At 45.6% G+C, this 15,340-nt stretch overlaps 1 protein-coding gene across 2 annotated transcripts in view; it reads right to left on the minus strand.

Moving 5' to 3' along the window:
• The window catches only part of LOC146857878 (uncharacterized), a 1,488,219-nt gene that overhangs the window by 207,329 nt on the left and 1,265,550 nt on the right, over nucleotides 1-15,340 (minus strand). For both annotated transcript variants that reach the window (XM_085648588.1, XM_085648587.1), the window contains exon 12: nucleotides 8,883-8,970. In XM_085648588.1, the coding sequence (XP_085504714.1) occupies nucleotides 8,883-8,970 (88 nt within the window). The remainder of the gene's footprint in view (nucleotides 1-8,882; nucleotides 8,971-15,340) is intronic.

The following is a 15,340-nucleotide window of genomic DNA, read 5'->3' on the forward strand; positions in this document are numbered from 1 at the left end:
AAATTAAATTGCTTGAGAATGGCATTAGAGCGAGAATGCAGCAGGCCCCGCCCTGCTGTCTGCTCCCTAATGCCTTAGGAACAGCTTTCACTTTGCAAATGGATACCACCCCCGTTTGAGTGATGGTATTAACACAATGGATTGAGAGCACAGTTGCTGTCCCAAACTACTGATACATGGCATAGCGATTAAGGAGGAGGAGGGGACCACTCTTCTCACAACCCTCCTTCAAAATTACAATGAACCACAAAGTGCTCATTGCGAGTCAGAGAGACCTTTCTGAGTCACACTGGGCCTTTGTTACATTAAGACTTACAGTTTTGTAGTTACAAAGCCTTTGTTTGTGCAAATCACAAGCTTAGCAAACACCGAAACCACTTTCTATATGAGTCCTTAGATCAGTAATTACTCAGTTATAAAATAAATCCCACACAAAATCTCAGCTGAAACTATCTTAAGGGGTGATCCTAGACCTACAGACGATTGAAATATGTTAGTTATGGTAAGCTAATAAACCATAACTTTCTGAATGTACTACTCATGATCTCACACATAGCCCACAATTCACATCAACACTGATAATTTCACATATAGTGTAACCTATGACATCATACCTAAAATTACCACTGTCCTAATATTACATTGCATACCATCGAAACATAAATCTTTTGCATCACTGAAGGTTAAAATGTTTCTGTAGGAAAGTGCCCTTTTTTAACCTGGTCAGCCCCGTTTTTAGGTCTCCCGCCTAGCGTTGCAGTGCGCAGCATTGCTCGCGCAGAGAGAGACTTCTTGTAGGGGGTTTCAAAACTAACCTAGGAATCGCACATGCTTGTGCGTGTGCTTTTCGTTTTGTCCCACACTATTGGCCTTTACGTGCGTCTTTTTAACAAAGACAGCACACAATTGGCCAAAGGCTGGCGCATTGCTCCGCCCATGGCCTATTAGTGTCGGTTACCCGCAACGCCAGCATGTGGTTTCAATTATCGTGACCAGGCACGGGCGCGATAATTGAAACCAGATGTCTCGCTGTGGCATGCGCGCGTGTGCGCACCACTCGTTTTTTTAACTTTCAGTGCGCCGTACAACACTAAAACGGTGTCTCTGCCTCATCTTGGTTCTTTCTTGTTTTTTCATGCAGTAGAGATGCTAAATGCAGATTAGATGTTGGAATCCTGCCACAACCACGACCGTTTTCTGGGATCGACACAATGTTTCCTAATAGCAACATAATATTATTTAAGAACCAAAAACAATCCCTGTTGTCACGCTCTTTATTTACATAGTACTACAATGTAACATAGCTCTGTAAAAGTTGCTATTCCCAAAGATGGCGACGTCCACTTGCGGACCAACCTGCCGTCTGCTTTAACTGCACTAACTTTCTCTGGCTCGTGAAACGGCTTTTGTTCCTTTCATGTTACACACAAGTGTAAAGCCAAAACACCTTGTGTAAAAATTCTGATTTCCCTAGATAATCATGTTTAGAGTGGGGGCCAGGGGGAGCTAATTGGAGACAGATTCGCTTGCCTCCGCCGTTTATATTTCACAAAGAAATGACCTACGGTTGCAGTTCTGTGGCCCAGGTCTTTCTTCTCTTGCCAGTGAAAAGTCCAACACCTCTCGCGCTCCAGCCTCTGGCGCGGTACCAAGTAGGAAGTGCGCTGCAACCCCTGCTTATCAATCACCGGATAATGGAGGCCAGATGTGGTGTCACCTGCTGGGCCCAAATATGGACTTATTTGTTGCACCGAATGGAGGAGAACTCATTCAGCGCATCGACACCAAGGCATTAGACTCGATTTTAGAACCACATAAATGCTGTTAATGTTGCACGTGTTTGCATGATGTGCATTTCGCCATTGGCAGGGCCTCTAATTGCCCTGTGTTAGGTGTTGAGAATTCTAATCCGTTAGCAGGGTTGCACTGCCCTACAGGACCATCAGGCGGTGCCCCGTGGACGAGCCTGACGGATCAGTGTGTGCGCCGATTTTACGGTCTAATGGGCTATTTTCCCCGATATTTCCATTTTTTTTTAACTAGCTGTTTCACTAATGGGGGACATTTTTATTAGGTCGAGCCTGTGCAGCGCATGTGCTGCTCTGTAAGCCATGCTGTATTGGAGTATGGAATAGAAGCTCCACCTACTCTCCACCTATATTTGTCCTTCATAAATGGTGGCTTCTGATTCATTAATAGGCTTGTTAGTCCCTCCTTAGTCCCGCCTTGTCTTCATTCGTAACCTCCCATGAGGACTGGCCCTTTTACTTTGGTTGTTACATGGTATGTCTTATTTAGTCTGTAGGCACTTTTTTCTTTAAATAGTTTCTCCTACTGCAGGCACGTCATGCTTTCCTGCAACATTCAGCGCACCATGCAGGCTTTCACTTTCTACGCAGCCCGGGACAATGGCGGCTGCTTCTTTGAATAGGTCTCGCATTTACAAGAGCTTAAGCTATTTGCATTGTACATGACAATGCCTGTTATGTGTTAATTATCAAAACATATAAATAAAAGGCATTGTCATTTACAATGCCAATAGGTTAAACGCTCGCAAATGTGATACGTATTGCATTGCAAATGCTTGTTTGCCTGGTATTTGATTTAGACTGGAAGTGCACTGGGTTGTCGCTAACCAGGTCCTCAGTGCCAGATCTATTACCCAAAACTGTGCGATTGTTTTCCCCAATTGCAATACCTTTGGTGTCTTCTGTAAGTCCATAGTAAATAGTACCCCCGGTACCTAGGGCCTGAGGTACTAAAGAAGGACCCCAAGGGTGGCAGCAGCAATTGTTCCACCCTAAGGGACCCCTCACCAAGCTCATGCAAACTGCCACTGCAGGATGTGTGTCTAAGTGCAGATAAAAGTGAAAACACAACATGGCCCACAGCCTGTGTGCCCTGCCTGCCGACACTGCATGCGCCTGTAAGCCACCCTACAGCAGGCCGTACCGCCCTAAGGCAGGGTGCACTATACTACATGTGATGGCACAAATGCATAAGCAGATATGCCCCCGTACTGGTCAGTTCCATTACTGCCAGTACAGGTGATCAGTAAGGCCTTCTAAAAGCATGTGCTGGACACTGGTGAAAACGAGTTACCCAGCTACATGATGGCTTCACTGAAAATAGGGATGTTTGGTATGAAACATCTCGTATTAATAAACCTGCACTGATGCCAGTGTCAGATTTAGTAATACATGCAGCCAGAAGGCTTTAAAACTGACCATTTACTGGTGTGCTCACTGACTGGTTTTCGCCAGCCTGCCACCAGAGACGGGTTTCTGACCTCTTTGCTCCTTGGGGGCCATAATCCAAATCTGCTCGAGCAGGGGGTTCTTTGTATCCTGTGTGCAGAGAATGACCTGAATATTAGCATTCCAAGTCAGGGAGCTTAAAAGAGGCCCACCGCCTTCGGTGTGTGAGTCTGACTTCTCTCACAGGAGAGGAAACTGACCCCCCTTTGTCCAGAGCCCTTGGCACATGGGCAGGCGGTAAAATTAGCCATGCAAGACAGGCGTGTCCACCCTCAGAAGAGCACCACCCCTGAACTGGGCTACCTGAAGAGGATGCAACTTTTCAGAAGTGACCCTCTTGGTGATCGCAAATTTAGGATCTTTGGGACAGGGCTATGCCCACTTACCCCAGGAAGTGATCATATAGGGAGCGTAGTGACCCTGGGGGTAAGTAGCCCATTGGCTACTACCCTACACTCCCCTAATGGCCCTTCATTCAGCATTGTTGGGAGCCATGTCACCTGGAAATCAGATCCTGCTGACCAATAGAAGAATAAGGGCCAAAGAGTTGTGAAAGGAATAACTGCAGAAGAAGAAACTGACTTGACACCAACCCTGCAAGCCTATGCTCAACAATTGCACCAAAGTTGATGGCCCTGCAAGCTGCTGATCCTCCAAAGCCTGGTAGGACTGCCAGAATTTCTCCAAAGACTCAGGAACTCCTGTGGAACAGAAGAGCTGTCTCCCTGCATCTTGCAGGTAGCAAAGACTAAGCTTAGAGTCTCCAAGACTACGAAAACCCATCATCGCAAAGCACTACCATACCTGAACTGCATAGCCCGAGCTGAAGTGGACCAATGGTGCCAATGGGGCCCTAAGATCCTGATGATCTAAGAAGCTGAAGGACACTGCAAAAGCAGAAGACTGAAGAAGAGCAACTGACTTAACACCAGCCCTGCCGGCCTGTCTGCTGTTTCCAGTCAAAACTGCCTCAAAGATGTCTCGCCCTGCAGCTGTTGTGCCTCCAAAGCCTGAGAAGACAGCCTGCCTTCAATAAAGACTCAAGGACTCCCGTGGAGCAGAGGAGCTGCTTTCCTGCATCCTGCAGGCACCTCCAAAGAAGACTGAGTGTTCTGGACCGCAAAAATCAGACACCCCGAAACACCACTGCAAGCCTCCCCTATGGGGAAATGGCGGCATACGCATCAATGATCAGACACTGTCTTGGCCCCTGTGGAAGGCAGTGGGCATAAACACCCTAGACCAGCTCATTCACTGCGGTGACCTTAAAATGTTTGCACAGCTAAGAGAGGGATTTGGTTTCCCCAAGCTACAGTCTTGGAAATTCATCTAACTACAACTCTGCCTGAGGAAATGCCTAGGCCCACGCCCCTGGTCCCTGCCGGCATCACCAGTGCTATCATACCTTCACACGTGAGGAAAACACAAAGGGGTGATATCCGGACTCTATGGGGTCTTTACTTCCCATCTTTTCTCACAACCCCTGTTGCGAGCTCTCTGCACCAGATGGCAAGCCCACTATTGGTTTCCTATGAGGAAGACGAATGGGCAGAGCTCCTGGAAGCCCTGGACAGAGGCACCAGAGAGGCAAGATGTAAATTTTGTGTATTTATGACCCTGCACAATTGGCACTGGACACCACTGAAACAACATAGAGCAGGCCTGCTACCACATGCAAACTGCTGGAGATGCACGAACACAAGCTGCGACATGACCAATATAATATGCGAATGTCCATAGGTGCAACCCTTCTGGTCCTACGTGGGCCAAGTCCTGAGCAACACTATGCCCCTACACCTAGCACTCACCCCCATTGCCATTCTCCTGCATGACCTGCAGAATGCTCCAGATGTTTCAAAGCCACAACGCAGTCTCTTTCATACGGCACTGGCCACAGCTAAAATCTGTATCCTGTGGCAATGGAGGTCGCCGACCCCCCATCACAGGAGGCCAGGCTAGTGGCTATGATACACACTGCCTCCCACGAGCGTGTTATTTACAAACTCTAGGACCAATCTGACCTGTTCCAACAGGTATGGGCACCCTTCCTGCGCACAGAGGATAGTAACGAGGGGAACTCCACTATAGAGAATCCGGTCGCTGCAACTGCCACGAAGGCTGATGATGACACTTAAACAACGTCACACACAGGTCAACCCTCACACTGGGGCGACTCCACCCCCCTGCACTCCTACCAAGGTACACAACATCACCCCCCTCTTCTAAGGGTATATGGAACAGACTATTCACGTACAACATACTTTTCCCCACCCGCTCTCCATCTTCAACTATCCTGTTCCCACTGCTATCGCTAAGGCCTCCCCTCCCTCCACCTCTGTGTCCTCCTGTGCCCCCCACCTTCGTCCTCCCTCTATCCTTATGCCCCCTCCCCCTGCGCTCCCCACTATGATCTCATCTCTCTTATGACCCTGTACCGGACCTCTTCCTTTTTGCCCTGGACCCCTTTGCCCCTTCTTCACTTCCCTTAGCCCCCTCAGCCCTGGAACCGCAGCCCCACAGGCGACTAGCCCCAAGGGCCACTTGATAATGACCCCAGAGCCTCACTCATGCACCGGCAAGAGAGTCTGCAGATGATATCCTACAGCACTGCAATCCCCCTGCCCTCAACAGCACCCTTGCCCCCCCTCCTGAAGCTTACACCACTCCTGAACTTGGCGTAACCCCACTCCCCCAATGCTGCAACCAGACAAAGGGATCTGGAACACCCTCTACCAACTATGCACCCTCTTTTCATGTTTGGACACTGGCATGTATCTCATTCATATACCTCCCTACGTCCGGGGGCCGCCTCAGCTTCAGTCTCCTAAACAATACCACAGCCGTCAGGTCTCACTGTTATCCCGCCCACATTTCAGGTTCACTCCCTTCCCCCTCACCCGGACAGCTGACGACTACCGCCTGAGATACTCCCACCCGAATGCTGTCCACAATATGGGTATACACTCCCACCTATCATCTCCCTCCTCCACTTCCCCCCCTTTATCCATTACACATTCTCTCCTGTACACGAGACGCACATGACACCGAGTTCTTATTGCGATTTTCTCTCTGACCATTGTTTCTATGTGGCTGACGCTGCCTTTCTTTTCTCAAGCTGTACATCCCTAAGAAACGTTAATAAAGAATTACAACACAAAAAAACAACACTGCACCTGTACTTCCAAGCCTGATCCAAGGTGGACCAACAGTGCCAACGTGGCTCTTCCATGTCCAGAGACAAAGCCCACCTTGGACTTGCATACTGTGGAATGTCTGATGCCGTATGCAGCCTCAATAGGCTTTCCCCTTCTACCTCGAGTGTTCCTGGGGACATAAATCCGACGCTTAAAGACATCTTTGCACCCATCGCCTCTGACCCTCAGGAAAGAGGACCAATGGAGTCCACACGTCCCCGAGCATCACAAGAATTGAGTAGGCCTGGATGAAGTTCGCAGAGTTCCACTATGCAGAACTCTGCGAAGTGACCAAAATACTCTGCAGAGCTACGCAGAGTTCCACAAATGGCAGAGTGTGTTTGGTCATGCTTTTTGCATGGATTTTCAGTGACGGGTGTTTGTCCCGCGCTGTAAAATCAGTGCCAACGGCACCATGCGTAGATTTTCTACCCAAGCAGCAGCTTTCTCAAAGCAAATGGAAGGTTTCTCAATGCGAGCGATCACGACCATCTGCGACGCCCCTGTTGAGAAATCTGACCGCCCACGATGAGAAATCTCACTTGGAGGTGGATTTTCCTCACTCGCCAACTTGACATTGCGGAGCGGAGTTTTCGGAACTCCACGTGCTTCATGGAACACAGAGTGCAGAGCCACCCAGGCCTAGATTTGAGCCCCACTGTTGGTTCGACCCGACTGGTCCCCAGTCCGAGCCTGACTCTTTTCCGACAGACTGATCTCCATTGACGTGACTGGGCACCCAACACTGTAAGACACGTCTGCACCCAGCCGCCCCAGTACTGCCCAAAGTGAAGTTTTGGTGCTGCCTTAGACCTTGCCCCATACTCATCTTAAGTTCAGAAGATTGGTCCTGTAAGTCGCTGCCGAGTGCCCGAATGCAGTACATGTTTTTCCTCCAGAGGTTAAAATTAGCATGAAGTGCTTCAATTATGATTTAAAGTTGAAAAACACACCTCTGCACCCGGATGCAACAGTGGTTCCCGAGATGACCTGTTGGTGTTGCCTGGGACCTTGCCCCGTTCTCACCTTAAGACCCGGGGAAGAGTCCCCTAAGTCGCTGTTAAGTGACTGTATGTACTGTATGTTTTCTTCCTAAGTTAACATTACTGTGAACTGCTTCAATTACGATTTAAAGTATCAAAAAACAGTTTTCTTCCAAACTATTTTAAAGAGTGCTCACCTGATTCTGATGATCTTGGTGCCTAAAGTTATAGGAAGAGAAGTGTTATTTTTATAAATTGGTGTGGATCTCCCCAATGAATTGTATGTGTCATTCATTGGCTGCGGGTGTGCAATAGATGTCTAACACTCCTTTCTGATCAGCTTAAAGCTGCTTGACCACACTACCCCCTAAAGTAGCACCTTGGGATTGCTAGAGCAAGCCCCTGTCCACTTATAAGGGAATACCTGGACTCTTTGCACGGTATACCTCTTTTTGGGCATACCATAAAAAGAGCTGGCTTCCTACAGTGTCCTTGGTGCATTCTTGTATAGATGAGAAAGTCTGCAATACCCCAGATTATTACTTAGGCTCTTTTTTTTTAAATGTATTAAAAAGAATGAAATATACAGTGCTAGTAATATGCTGGTCTATACATGGTGTTTATTCAGGCAGAAAAAGACTGACCTGTCAAATAATTATCTGTTTAACTACTTTCAAAATTCTTATTAATAGCATGGATTGCTTATTTGATTGCATTATTTAAAATAGAATGGCACATCAATAAGCACGTAGTGGAATTGCTTTCATACATGATCAGTTTTTTAAGATACTTTGCAAATTTTGCATGAGACATTGCATCTTAGGCATATGACAACACTTTTTGGATCAGGAAGCCAATGTTGAAGAATAACACATTAGTTTGGTACACATAATGCTATTTAGATCATCTAATTGTGTTTCCTTACCTATTAAGGTCCAAGCTGTCCTCCCTAGCAATGGTCATTGGTACTGCAGCCTTGCTTATATATCCAAACTAATCGGAAAACATCTATTTTAGGTTGCTGACATACACATTAAATTATTTTCCATAATTTGAAACCATTACATCATTGCCATGAATGATTAATTCATTAAAACTGAAGGAGAAATCCGAATCTGAATTCCACCTTCAAAATAAGTCCATAGCAAAATGTCATAATGGCCTTTTATTTAATCGTCGTTCTCTCTGTTAAAGCTTAAGAAATCTATATATTGCGATGGAGACCCATTGTTAGCTGAACATTGCACACAGCAGCTGCAAAAACCTTCACATCTACCAATAAAAGCAAAAGCATTTCTTATGAGCACAAAAATGGATTTACTTAAATCACAAGTTCTTTTTTTTTGTCGGATTCTTTCTCTCCACTATCTTTTTTCCTCATTCGTCCTCTTTCCCTTTCACATCACACAAGACTTACAACTGGTTAGTCAGGAGAGATTGTACCACACCTGATTTGGGCCTGGACGCCGTTCGTTGTCGGTATCCAGGTATATAGTAGTCCATCTTCCAGTTTAGCTGCCATGCAGATCGCTCAGCCTACAGTTATTAAGAAATAAAGAGCATTTGTTAAACAGCATTATTTTATACTGTGGAACCATTTATAACATGACCATAACATTGATTCATTCCTAGCATATCTGTTTAATAGAATCACTAAGCTTTAAGAAGGTTTCATATTCACTAACACATGCAAAACTTTATCAATCTCATCTTTCTTAAAACTGTGCTCCACATTTGCAACAGAAGAGTAATCACAGTCAATCTAAACCTGTCAAAAAACATACGGGCATATTTACAAGCACCTATCGCCACAAGAACATCACTTTTAAAAACGTTCCTGAGGCAATAAGGGCTTCGCCGTATTTACAAGGCACCGTTAAGCCACTTAACGGGGCTTATCGCCGTCTTGTAAATAAGGCCCCCATGCTATTTTTAGCGTGAAAGTGGAGGGCAATGGATGTTGCAGTTGGCATTCTGCCCCAACGCTCACTGATTTTGGCACTGCCCCATATTTACAAGGGTGGCGTAAATATAGGGCAGCGCCGAAAGTAAGACTAGGAAAAACCTGATTTTAACATGGCGAAACGGGGAGAAATGCCTTTTCTCCTTGCTTTTGCTGTTTCTATGTGTGCTGCCTCGTGCAGAAAACTTACAAACAGCAAAAAGCCATGAATGACTGTTTATGTGCTGGAAGGTGTTCCTTCCTGCACACAATCAATCATTTAAAAAGTGAAGATTTGCATCTTCTGTGTGTGCTGTACAATGCATCACACATAGGAGTTTCAAATCGCCACTGTGGATTGTTTATGTGCAGGAAGGGATCCCTCCAGCACATAAACAATAAATCCTCTTCAACATCAGGCTCACACTCTCTCTTCATTCGTGGTATATATTGCCACCTCGCCTTTTACCACCACAAATGAATCTGTAATAACTGCCCACACTCTGCCTCCCTCACAGCCAACACGTCATCAGACTTTGATACTTCACCGATGTAACGCCCTTCTCCCTAGTTTTGTGCAATGTGCTTTCAGGCCACTCAGAAAGTTCTCAAGGTTGTCACTGGAACCCTATTCAACATCCCAAAATCTACAGCCAAGTTCCTAATACTCGCACCTGCAGGATTAACTCATTATGTACCCCTGATCCATGGGCAAGTTCCCGACCTTAATAGAAGACTCCAATAAGTACCGCTTGCTAAAGCGAAGGGGGCCATCAATATCCGCCAAATCACACCCCACCCTCCCTTCTCTCTCCCCGCTGGAGCCTCCTTTCCCCCTTGATATCATGTGCTAAGGAGCATTGTTAAGCTTCAGAAGCGCACGTCTTGTAACCACCACAATTATGCATATCTGCAATCATCCTAGGGCAACAAACATTGCAAGAACATAAGCTAGTTTTAATTCCAAACAAATTGCTGTGGAACTGAACTTAGGAAAGAAACGTATTGTGCACGTATTGTGCATGATGATCAGACCCTACTTGAGGGAGGGAATGCACATGGCAGACAGGGGCAACTGGGCCCAGACCGTGGTGGTTGCGGTCATTTGCCACTGGTGTACTGTGATCCCTCCTGTAATGCCTCTACCAACTGGAGCAACCACAATCCTTTATACACTTGACTCTCAAGGGAGCGAGCAGTGTAGAGCTTCTCGGTGAGAAAGCGTAGGAAACAAGAGCTCAGAACTCAATAGTCAACCATTAGACAAAATAATGTGTTGTCCAGCCCAATACATTTGATTTAGGTAAAAGATAGTGCTTTAATATCACAGTAGAACTCAATACTACACAGTTCTATTGGGATGCAATTATATGGATGTAAATTACAATTCTCAGTAAGGAGAACCATCCATCACTGGTATTCTCTCTCTTCACTATAGAAGATATCTCATGAGCACAGTCCTCAATATACTGTGGGCATAGACATTGATTAGGTAAAGATGCAGATTACTTTACGTACCCCCACTTAGAAATTGTGCAAATCAATTTGCGTTCATTTTGGCAACAAAGTCCAAGTCTAATCGACGGATTCTTCAGTGACTTCAAGTCTCTTGTAAGACCTCGCTTTCATCTACTGGTTGGTGTTGTAGTTGTAACCCCGTGGCTGGTGCTGTCTGAAAACCCAACCATGTGGCAGTGGCTTTAGTTGCACAGTTATGACCTTGAGCTCGAACAGGACCACTAAATAAAGTCAGTTTGGCAAGCCTGCGCAGTGGCACTGCTGTATCCAATTGGTAGCATCCATGACCATGTGGAGTCAGGCATTCAGGTTCAGCACTTGCAGCATCAGGGCTGACTCATTTGGCATGTCGTGTCTTCAGCAGTTTCACCCAGGAGGGCAATGAGAGCTTTCTGCTTTGGCACCTACATGGTTCCTCTTTCGGACGTCGGTAGCAGCAATACCAGTCTTTAAGGCTCACGGTGAATTGCTGTGCAACACAGTGGTACTTGACCTTGTAAAAGTCTTGGTGCAATACACACAGGAATTGCTCAGAGAGGCGAGGGGACAATTTATAGCAAGGACTGCTTCAGGCTTCGCTTCTCACGCCAGCAACACACTGGGCTCCTCCTCCTGGACAGCCTCTCCTCCTGCAGGACCAGGCACATTTCTTCCTTCTCTCAGCTCACAGTTTCCTAGACACTTGAGGCGGACCCTCAACTCCTCCAGCAGAAAGAGCAGAATTTAGGTGAAGCTTTCTCACCTCTAGGAAACCGGTAGCAGACAGACACCAGCTCTGGTTACATAGCAGCTCTTCAAGTTCCCTGCACAGCACTTCTTTCCTTATTCAAGAAGAACTTAGGACTGTAACAAAGTAATGCAGTTTGATCCCACTTTTCTATACATTTTGCACCTAGAGGATGTGGATTTGCTGTCTAAGGCTCCGGAACTGGTCTGTGATGGATCTCTTTCAAAAGTCTCTTCATCAGACACAAGCTTAGTGCAAAGTGATGTCTTTCAGAGTAGGTAGCAATGGAGCTGGCTCCAAACAGTTGTATGCAAAACATGGGCAAATGCATCAGCTTTTCCACCTTCAAGAAACAACAATCAAAGAAAGACAAAAGGGAATTTCCTGCCTAGAAACATTCTCACAACAAAACAAGAATTCCAACATTCACCCCTACCATCCACCAAATGGCAGTGCTCAGGAGGAATTTATCAGCTGGCCTTTGCTAACACGGCAATCACTGAATTTCTAATTGAAGCCCTGTCTTCATCCATCCAGTGTCTGGGTCTCCAACGTCCAACCACAGAAATAAAAGCAATACACTTCCACTGTCCAAGGAAGCAGTCTTCATCCTCCATCTTGCGGCTTTCTACACCAGGGGCATCAAAAATTAATCCCACCCATCCCAGTACTCACACTCATAAAGCACAGAGTTCATTTACCATAGATGTGCTGCACATTCACTGCTGTACTCAACACGCACAAAGTCAGTGCATGGCTCTGGGGGTCTCATAACAGCAGAACCTTAACTAGAGAGGTCAGGAGTCTCTCTAACACAAACAAAAATGCCTAGTCCCACAAAAAAATCATAATTCACATTACGAAGACACAATAGCTTTATGCGAATCACCCTTTAGGTCACAAAACAGGTTCTGGACCCTGCATTACAAGGGACAGGCCTAAGCCTCTGCGTGCATATTAGATTAGCGTGAAGCTAGTCCCAAGCAAAAAGTCAGATAGCAGCTGTATATGCAGTCGGGTGCTCAAGGCAAAGATACATACCAATTTACCACACATGTGGCATTTCCATCCTAACAGACACCCCTTCCAGATCAGACTTCCTAGAACTATACTACACGGTTTAAGAAGTACAATTGTCAGATCGGCAAAAAGTCCCATTATTAATTCTGGTTTTATGCTCCTTTTTTTTTGTAGTCCTCATTACACCATGGTTACTGCACTCTGGGCCGGTTGTAGACACCCTCGATCCGTAAGTGGTCGAAGCAGTTTCGGACTCGCACCTTCCACGACACTGGTCTATTATAAAGGGGGAGGGGCTGAAACCCCCCCCACCACCTAATCCATGGCTTGATGTAATCATTGGACCAGTTATCAGTATTTGTGAGCCACCTGTAGGCTTATCCTCAAGCCCTATCCTGATCACTTCAGAGAGTCCTCCCACATTTCTGCGGACATTCGTGGGATCCCCTTAGTATCTAGATTACATGTCCTTTTAACCACACTTAACCAGGCGATTAAATTCGGGGGGGTGGGGATATAACCAGTGTTTACAAATCTCTTGCCTGGCCAGGAGTAACAAGTAAAATAGTAAACACCGTTGCTTACAATTTCGAGCCTGTTGGGAGACATAATCCACCCGAGGAGCACCAATGTTTTGGTTAAAACTATATTTTCTGCTAAAATGGCCCTTATGGTGGCTTCTACAGTCTTATAAAAGACATGGACATCATTGGCCCTTGCGTGGTTGCATCTTTTATAACTAGGAACAGGCTGTAGCACAAACTTGGCTAGTCTTTGCGGTGTCCACTACAACCTATGGATGACAAAGAAGTTATGGCGGTTAAAGTTGGCTGGTGTTACTGTGACATAAAGTAGTTTCACAGAGTCTATCCACAGAGATTGTATGCTGCCTTCCTGCAATATATCTGTACAGACCTCCGAGAGGTCCTTCATTTTTTCTTCTTCTGCCTCCAAAAATTGACCGTACCATTTTGCCACTTCCTTAGCTTTCTGACTGGTATCCTGGAGCGAGGCCTCAAAATCCCAATTACTGCCGACTTCATCCACTGCATTCAGAGCCCATGAAGTAAGCTGCAAGTACTTGAACCTAGAGAGCCTATTGCCTGTCCTAATGTTCAAAACCTCCCATGGGACCAATCCTCCTGTTGTTATCAAGTCTCTCCATTTCGTTATCCCCGCCTGTTTTAAGGGCAAGCTTATGGTATCTTCCAGACATTCCAGCGTCCCCGGGGATTCCCAAATTGGGGCAAATTCTGAGAAGTAGCCAATCTTTAAAGTCCGTCTCAATTCCAGCCAAAGACTTAAAGCTGATCTTAAACCTTTAACCTTCATTTAAAAAAAAAAAATTGTGCTCCAAATTTATATAAGAAGGCTCCTCCCAAATCTTTTGTCATTTCTCCCAATATTAAGCCCCAGGTAGTGTTCATGGACTCCCCAGCCAACATACAATTTTTTTTTTATTGAAATGCCATGCAATAAAGTCTGAGATCTGGTAATACTAATCCCCCCTTGTTAAGGCTACTTCTTAGTTTTTTCCAAGAGAGACGAGCCCCCCGGGATGCCCAGATAAAACTATATATTTTCCCTTGTATTTTGTTAATTTCATCCTTAGGGAAGCTGAGTGGTATGAAGTTAAAAAGGTATGTTAACTTTGGGAGAACTGACATTTTTATCAAATTGACCCTCCCATATATTGATAAGGGTAAGTTCTTCCACCTAGCTAGTTGTCTATCTACCTCCTTCATCACTCTCTTCAGAGAGGGAATCTCATCAATTTATTCCGCAATTATTATCCCCAGATATTTCATCTCTGAACAGACTCTGCCACCCCACCCTACCATGTTCCAACACATTACTTCTGTTTTTGAAATATTAACTGAGTACCCCAAATTCAGTTGTCAGTTGTTCTATCTTAATTAATGTTTGAGCTGGGTCAAAAGTGTAAATTACCAAATCATCTGCATATAGTGCAATTTTACTATGCATTGGAAGCTGGTGGATAGGGATAATCTGCTCATCTGTTCTTAACATGTGTGCCAGAGGTTCGATGTATATATCAAAGAGAAGAGGGGACAAGGGGCAACCCTGTCTCGTCCCTCTTTAAAGATTTTGAAGCTCCCGGTCAGGGAGCCATTTAAGAGAATTTTGGCCATGGGGTGCTCGTATAGTTTTTGTATTGCCCAAATAAAATCAGTACTGGAGCCTATTGTACCTAAAACAGCCCAAAGAAATGCCCAGCTGACACGATCGAAAGCCTTGGCGGTGTCAATAGTGATCACCGCCAACGGAATCGATCTCGCAACTGCTAGATCTATAGTCCCTATTAATGACAATGTGAGTTCTTGTATTTGTCTCTTAGGAACAAAGCCTTTCTGGTCTATATATATCAGCTGGGGGGCCACCTTAGCCAGTCTCCCGGCAACAATACCTGTGTAAATTTTATGATCCACATTTAATAAGGAGATTGGTCGATATTAGTTGGCCTTCCTCGGATCCTTAGCTGGTTTTAGGATCCAAGTGATTATGACCTCATTCCACGAGTACAGAATCCGTCCTTCCTCCTTACAAACAGAATTAAAGAGAGCCACCATTTCCGGTACTATCTCCTCTACTATCAACTTGTAGACCTCGACCGGTACAGAATCAGGGCCTGCCGCCTTACCGTTCTTCATGTGTTTAAGTTGTTCTCGTATTTCCCC

This window comes from Triturus cristatus, chromosome 3_2 (assembly GCF_964204655.1).
Source record: "Triturus cristatus chromosome 3_2, aTriCri1.1, whole genome shotgun sequence".
In the NCBI taxonomy this organism is placed as follows: Eukaryota; Metazoa; Chordata; class Amphibia; order Caudata; family Salamandridae; genus Triturus; species Triturus cristatus.